Below are 8,184 nucleotides of genomic sequence, written 5' to 3'. Positions count from 1 at the left end.
GACAGCTCCAGCAGTGGTGCTCTTCGCGCACGCCGAGAGGACACCCAGGTCGTGCCTTCCTCCCGACTTGGTGCCAAGCCTGGTCCAAAGGGGAAAAAGAGCTCAGGGGTGGAGAGCGAGGGCGAGCGCGCAGGCAGAGCAGAGGCGAGGGAGTACTGGGCAGGGGCGTGCGCGGGCCGAGGGCGGGGCGGGCGCGGGAGGGCGCGAGAGGGGCGTGGGCGCGGCCGCCCGCGCGCCCTGGCCGGGCCAGGGGGAGGGGCGCTGGCGGGCGCGGCGCCTCCCGCCGGGGTGAGCAGCGCGCGCGGCAGCCCCGCGGCACAGAGAGCGGAGCGCAGGCAGCGCGGGCCAGCGGCGGCGGCGGCAGCGGCAGCGGCAGCGAGGGCTGGAGCATAGACGGCGGGCGCTCGGCGCGGCTGCCATGGGCGTGCAGTGAGCGGCCGCTCAGGGCTTCTTCCTCGGCGGCGCGGCGCGAAGCTCCCTGGCTGGCGGTGCGTCCCCTCGGTCACCATGAAAGGTAGGGCGGCGGCGGGGTCCGCGGGGTCGCGGGGCGGACTACGGGGCGCGCGGGAGGGCAGCGAGGTGCAGCCTGCGCGAACTTCTCCCCTCGCGGCGGTGGCCGGGGAGCCCCGGCAGTCCCGGCGCGGACACGGGGGGCGCTCCCCCGACTCGCGCGCTGGGCACCGCCGCCGACCTGGAGGTCCTGGGCCGGGGGTGGGGTGGTGGGCTGTTGAGGCGCGCAAGTATCCCCTCCCTGTCGCGGCGTTGCAAAGTAGTTGGAAGCCCGAAGTCGTTGTTTACGGATTCCGGTTTCCAACTTTTTAATTGAAAAAACATGCGGAGGAGAGTGGCGGCATCTTTACGCCTCTCAGTGGGTTTTCCGCTCTGTGGCGCTCGCCAACCTCGCCCGGGTCCTCCTTCCTCCCCCCGTGGCCCCGTCTCGGTCCCTGCAGTCGCCGTGCGGCCGGCCGGGTATTTTCTCCCGGACCCGGGATGGTCTCGGTGCGCGCTCCGCACATCTGGCAGTGATTAGGTGCCCGCGGAGTTCAGCTGGCTCGGGAAGCGCATTTGGCATCCTTCTCCCATCAGATCCACCGACTGGAAAATAACTGCTCTCCGTGCCCGCGGCTGCTGAGCGGGCGACACGCACCGTCCCGTTCCTCACCCCCCTGGGCGATGTCCCCCGCAGCCCGGTTTATGGAGGGGTCATTTGTTATCTCCCTTGGGAAAGAATCACCAGGAGAGGGGCTTAGCAGGGCAGCCTCTGTTTAGTGGATGCACGGGCGCTTGTCGGCAGAACCCTGATTTATACGGGAGATAAATAATGACAGCGGAGGCATCAAAGGGAGTTGCTTGGCGGGGCCGGCGTGGTGTTTACACAAGACCCGGGTTGTGTGCTGGGATAACACGTTTCAGGCTCTCCGTGGCCCGGGATTGTGTGTGGGATGCCTCGCGGTGCGATCGTTTTGACCTGGCAGCCTCGCTGTTCCCGGGAGGCGCCCGGGAGCCCCGCGCGCTCGGAAAGTAACTTTGAACTCTGTAGCGTTTCTCCTAGAGGCTGCGCGCGCTGAGCTCCCCAGAGCGACCACGTCCGGCCGATTTGTCTCCTTCCGAAGGCGTTCGGTTTCCACCAAGGGAGATCCGGGGGAGGAAAGGGACTGACCGCAGGTGAAAAGGGCAGTGCAAGGCACGACGCTGCTTCTGCCCAGAGAATTCCCAAGAGCAGCGGGGTGTGTGCCTTCCCTCTCCACCCCCGTGTCTCCTCGCGTTTACCTGTCAGAAGCAGTGCACATTCCTTAGCTAACTTTGATGAAAGGACACTCTCTGAAGGGAGGGTTTCCCTGGGCTGAAGTTACTCCTGGGGCTCAGTGCCTGCCTGGTGGGTCTTCTTGGCGTCTTTAAGGCCAATAGTTTTTGAACTCTTGCAAGGATCAGCCGCGTACTATTTCAGCTAGCACGTGGGTTCCTAAACTTTAAAAAATGCTTTTTGTTAGGGGCAATGGCTGTTATTGTACCCTGGATACTTTTTACATTAATTCAAATCTATAATGGAAAAAAAAACCACCTAAAAGTCCTAAAATGAAATCCTGGTGAGATTTATGCTGCCTTTGGGACCAGCTTGCAGATTACCCGGAGATGGCTCCTGGCTTAACCTTTGTTGTCTGGTCACTGCCTAAAAGCCCCACCCACCTTCTGCCCTTGTTGGAGGAGGCTGGGGGGACTGGTGCATCCCCTGTGCTCTGAAGGCCTTTTTGAAAATGCAAAGATTCTATAAGAGATTGGCTTACCAACTGTTTGCACCCCTTTGTGTGACTGATGAGGTGAGGAAGGGAAGGTGCAGTAATAAGTATTCAGTATCCACCATGTGCCAGTCCCTGTGCTGTATCCCCTCCGTGTGCTCTAAGGTTGATCCTCTCAATGGCCCTATGATTGGCTATCTTAACCCCTACACTAAAAAAAATTATCTTGTGTATGTTTGTGAAACAAAGAGAAAGACTTCCCATCCTCTGGTTCATTCCCCAAGTGTCGATGATGGTTGGGAGGCCCAGGCCAGGAAGTCAATCCAGGTCTCTCCTGTGGGTGGCAGGAACCCAGTTATTACTTGATCCATCACTGTGGCCTCCCAGAGTCCGTGTTGGCAGGAAGCTGGAATCAGGAGCTGGAGCTGGGATTCCAAGCCGGGCAGTCTGATGTGGGACATGGGTGTCCTTACTTACAGTGTCATAACCGCTAAGCCAGATGCCACCCCATCTCCCATGTTAGATGTAGAAACCATGTCTAGAAGAAGTAGGAGCTGGCAGGCGGGAGGATGCGGTGGGCATCTGCACATAGACTTTGCATGGTTCCCAGCGGTGCACGGAAGGCCCATGGAACCCAAGACTTCTGAGCCTCAGCACAGGTGCCTTGCTGGACAAGAAGGAAAGCAACCTTTACCAAGTGGAATTATTTTCACCATTTGCCATAGGTCACCAACTCATGGTTTTTTCTGGGTTCCTGATTATGTCACAGAGTTGTTAACTCGCTGGGCTTCAGACAGGAAGCATTTTTTAAAAAGATTTATTTATTTGAAAGAGTTATACAGAGGAGAGGCAGAGAGAGAGAAAGAGAGAGAGAGAGAGAGAGAGATATCTTCCATCTGCTGGTTCACTCCCCAATTGGCCACCAGGAGCCAGGAGCTTCTTCTGGGTCTCCTATGCGGGTGCAGGGGCCCAAGGACTTGGGCCATTTTCTGCTGCTTTCCCAGGCCATAGCAGAGAGCTGGATGGGAAGAGGAGCAGTCAGGACTCAAACTGGCACCCATATGAGATGCCAGCACTGCAGGTGGCAGCTTTACCTGCTATGCCACAGTGCTAGCCCCAGCAGCATTTCTTGAGATTTTGATTTTCCCAAACGATAGAGAAGGCAATGGCAAGCCTTAAAAATGTTTAAAGTCAGGGTCAGTTGGTTCTCTCTGTCTTCAGATTGCATGGATGAAAAATACTGAAGAATTGCATCTGTACAGAATACATAGTCTTTTTTTTTCTTGTCATTATTCCCTAAACAACACACTATAACACCTATTTACATAGCATTTATATTGTATTAGGTATTATAAGTGCTCTAGAGAGAATTTAAAGTGTATGGGAGGGGATTGGTGTTTAGCTTAGGATTTGAAATACCTGTGTCTCACATTGAAGTACCCAGGTTGGAGTCCAGCTCCAACCCCTGACTCCAGAAAATCCTGGGAGGCCAGAGTAGCGGCTCAATTAATAGGGACATGTCAGAGACCTGGATCTTTTTTTTTTTTTTTTTAAGATTTATTTATTTGAAAGTCAGAGTTACACAGAGAGAGGGAGGTAGAGGGAGAGGGGGAGAGAGAGGTCTTCCATCCGCTGGTTCACTCCCCAGTTGGTCGCTATGGCTGGAACTGTGCCAATCTGAAGCCAGGAGCTTCTTTGGGTCTCAAAAGTGGGTGCAGGGACCCAAGCACTTGGGACATCTATTGTTTTCACAGGCCATAAGCAGGGAGCTGGATGGGAAGTGGAGCAGCTGGGTCTCGAATCAGCACCCATATGGGATGCCAGCACTGTAGGCATAAAGATTTATTTATTTGAAAGAGTTACACAGAGGAAAGGCAGAGAGAGAGAGAGAGAGAGAGAGAGAGAGAGAGAGATGTCTTCCACCCACTGGTTCACTCCCCAATTGGCCGCAATGGCTAGAACTGCACTGATCCGAAGCCAGGAGCTTCTTCCAAGTCTCCCATGCGGGTGCAGGGGCCCAAGGCCCTGGGTCATCCTCCACTGTTTTCCCAGGCCATAGCAGAGAGCTGGATTGGAAGAGGAGCAGCCAGGTCTCAAACTGGTGTCCATATGAGATGCTGGCACTGCAGACGGCAGCTTTATCCGCTATACCGCAGCGCCGGACCCGGAGACCTGGGTCTTGATCGTGGCTTCAGTCATGGACCAGCCCTGGCTGTTGTGAGCATTTGGGGAATAAACTAACAGATGAGAGCCCTCTGCCCCCCATCTCGGTTTCTCTGCCTCTAAAATTAATTAATCAATTAATTAAAAGTAAAGTGCATGGGAGGATGTGGATATGTAATGTACAGATACTTTATGACATAACATTTGGACACCTGTGGATTTGGGGATTCATGTCGGGGAAGAGGATTAATGTCCTGGAGCCAGTTCTCCTTGGATACCTAGGTTCAACTTCATTAACTCAAAAACTTCTTTAGCCAAAAATAAAACCAGTAGACACTGTAGAAGTTAATTTTCTAAAACAAACTTAACTCCTGTGTGAGTCAGGTGCCTTTTCAGGGTACCTGTTTGACTTTCTAATTCTGATGTTGACACCTTGTACATGGCCTTTGTGATAATCCAGTTTTGGGGGAGCGTGGTCCTGGATCTACAGTGAGCCACAGCGCCACCTATCTGTTGCATGCTGCAAACATCTGTCTGTCCTCATCCCTGCATCCCTAGAGTCACAAGTACCAAAATAATGACATCATTATATATTTTCCAGAAGAAAATGACTTGCCCCATTGCTGCAATACTTGAAACCTTCCAAGCTAGTTAAAACACGAAGTTTGTTTTAATTTTATTTCCAATTTCATTTTCAATTAGCCGTGCCACACGCATAAATCTCGAGGTTTTCGGATAAACGTTCACATTCTTTAGGGAGGAATCTGGCTCCTCTAGAGTTAGGTGTGCCGTTACTAAACCGCATTCCTGGTCCCGAAAGTTGGGGATGTTGCTGAACTTCAGTGCTGCAGCACTTGTTGCCTAAGAAACGGCTGCAAACAACCACCACCACTTGGGACCACAGGGATCCAAACCACTGTTCTAATTTAACACAGAAAGGAGGTTGGTGCCATCGAAACAGAGTGTTCAGCTGCTTATTTTTGTGCTTTTGTATATAAACATTTCTGAAATACTGTTTGCAATAACACTTTTAAAATGCACTAGTCAGCAGTGTACATCGCCCACCCTCATGTTTTTCAAGACTCACAGTCTCCTTGCTTTCCCAAGTGTCTCTGAGATTTTTTTTTTGTCCTTGATGAGGATAAGCAAACAAGCATGTTAGGGGGACTGCATTTAACACTGAAAGAAGCATGTTTTCTAAAGGGAAGTGAAAACAAAATGAGACCTCTTTCCCTTCCCTGATTCAGGATGGGGACTGTCCTTCCTCTGCAAGGCACATTTGCGATGCAATTATACTTTAGGCTTTTCATTAGTTTGGGGATGCTTGACATTCTTAATCTGAGGTTTACTTACTGCTAAGTGTAGATCTTCCCTGTGGTCTCATACAATTCCCAAGATCGTTCCCATGCCTCCCCTGACCCTTCACCTTGTGGCTCTTCTGCTGCTGATGGTGAGACTAGGAGAAGCTAAGCAGATGCTAGCTTTCAAGCCGTGTCATAACCGGGTGTCTGATTTTCCTAATAAATCCTTATTCTCATTAAAATACTATTTCAAAACAGCTGATGCAGTTGCTGCCAAAGTACGTTAAATGGCCCTTGGAGTATTAACTTTCAAATGGGAAAGTAGACATTTACATTTTGTGATAGAAGAAGTATGCTTTACCTTGGGTAAACCCAGCATGTGGATATTCTCTTAGGAAGGCAAGTCTGCCACGTATCTCCCTAGTGGGAACAAGGTGGGGTTCCAGGAAAGGAAGCCCAGAGCCGGAACAGAGCCGAGCCTTCCTGCCAGGCAGCGTGTGTCACTGAAGGTGCAGGCTGTCTCCACTTTCAGAGACCTGCCTGTGGCTAGGGGTAGGGAGCAAGGTCGTCTGTTGAAGATAAATGCCAAGGCTGAGTTCAATCTTTACTGTGATTTGAGCTTACAAGCAACTTCTCAGGTTTTATTGATAGGCTGCTTAATATTTCCATTTACTACTTTTACAGTATTTATTTACTTATTTGAAAGGCAGAATGACAGAGAGAGATCATTTTTCGTTTACTCCCCAAATGCTCATAACAAGGGTCCTGAAGTTGGGGGTCAAGGGCTTCTTCTAGGTCTCTCGCATGGGTAACAGGGGCCTAAGCACTTGAGCCACCTTCTGCTGCCTTCCCAGGCCATAGCAGAGAGCTGAATGTGAAACAGAGAAGCTAGGACTCCAATCAACACTCTGATGCATGGTGCTGGTGTCACAAGCAGCAGCTTAACCCTTGTGTCACAACACCTGCCCCAATATCCACACTTACTATTGTTTCTCTTAATAATAGCTAACATTAACTGAGTACCTGCCAGGCCAAGCGTTATTATTCTCTGTAATTTACAAATTGGTGCAGAGAGGTGGGTGTTACTTGTTTAAAGGCACCCAGCTAATCAGTGGGGGAATCCGTATTCTAACTCAGACTGATTCCAGAATCCACATGTTACATCTCTAGCCTGGGCTTCCCTAGTCATTCATTCATTCAGCCAACATCTCTTGGTTAAGTTCTACTGTGTGCCCTACTCTGCCAGATCCTGGGATGAGCAAGGTAGATAAGGCCCTATACCCTCTGGACCCGAAACTCTAACAACCTAGCATTCAAGGTCTGAAGAATTGATGTCCTCTTCAGCTAGCCACTGGAGGAGACGGTTCTGACTGGGGTTCCTGCAAAGATAAAGCAGATTCCAGAGCTGCTCCTCCCTGTAGTTTATCTTCTGGGAGGTTTTGCTTCTGGCAGCTTAATGAATGTGGATGGTCCTCTGACACCATCAGCTCTGAAAACAGCTCCTGCACAAGTCTTGCTGACAGATTTGCCATGAGACAGCAAAACATTGTCCAAAGTACCGTTTTCAAGAGCAGACTGTAACTACCAGTAAGTAATCAGTAAAAATGATAGTAAGTAAATACTTTAAATGATGGACTAGCAGATATCAATATTCCCTATGGAAAAATAATTTCATTTTTTACTGTTGGCAACAGTTCTTTTTTAACATTTATTTATTTATTTATTTTGAAAGTCAGAATTAACAGAGAGAGAGGGCAAGAGAGATCTTCCACCTGCTGTTTCATTCCCTGGATGGCTGCAGCTACTGGGCCTGCAGCTGGGCCAGGCCAAAGCCAGGAGCTTTTTCTGGGTCTCCCATATGGGCTGCAGGGGCCCAAACACTTGAGCCATGCTTTGCTGTTTTTCCCAGGCCATTAGCAGGGAGCTGGCTCAAAAGTGGAGCAGCTGAGACATGAACTGGTGCCCATATGGTATCCCAGCATTACATTCCACAAATCTGGCCCAATATTTTCTAATCATACCACACCATCCTAAGCTTGAGCAATGGCAGTAACTTTTCAATCAACAGTGATTTGATTTCTGTTTAAATGAGTGACACTTGAAGAACCAAAACCAATACTGTACCTTGAAAAGGTCCTGTTTATTACTTAAGGATGTTTTGTAATTATAAAGCAGTGAAAGCCGTTACACACAGACATTAGTAATCCAAGATTAAAATTCCAAGGAGATCCTAGGAATGATGGCTTTTTTTTTTTTTTTTTTTTTTTTTTTAATTTGAGAGGTAGAAAAAAATGGGTAGGGCTTCTGTCTCTGGTTTTCTTCAGAAATGCTCATAATGTCTGGAACTGGGCTGGGCCAAAGCTGCAGCCAGGAATTCAATTTGGGTCTCCCTCTAGGACGGCAAGGACCAATCACTTGAACCATTACCTGCTGCCTCCAGGGTCCACATCAACAGGAAGCTGGAACTGGGAGCCGGAACAGGA

The 8,184-nt window shown here is 50.2% G+C and overlaps 1 protein-coding gene across 2 annotated transcripts in view; it reads left to right on the top strand.

The window, feature by feature from the left end:
- Positions 1-260: 260 nt before the first annotated feature.
- The window catches only part of COLEC12 (collectin subfamily member 12), a 205,655-nt gene continuing 197,731 nt past the window's right edge, over positions 261-8,184 (top strand). Inside the window, exon 1 of one of the 2 annotated variants that reach the window (XM_089305861.1) lies at positions 261-514. In XM_089305861.1, the coding sequence (XP_089161987.1) occupies positions 508-514 (7 nt within the window). In that variant the 5' untranslated portion in view covers positions 261-507. The remainder of the gene's footprint in view (positions 515-8,184) is intronic. The other variant, XM_051852076.3, reaches the window with a different exon arrangement.

Source organism: Oryctolagus cuniculus, chromosome 10 (genome assembly GCF_051225735.1).
Source record: "Oryctolagus cuniculus isolate XC-2025 breed Fujian yellow rabbit chromosome 10, ASM5122573v1, whole genome shotgun sequence".
In the NCBI taxonomy this organism is placed as follows: domain Eukaryota; kingdom Metazoa; phylum Chordata; class Mammalia; order Lagomorpha; family Leporidae; genus Oryctolagus; species Oryctolagus cuniculus.
Note: the sequence above shows the minus strand (reverse complement) of the source record. Positions and strands in the feature narration are given on the sequence as shown.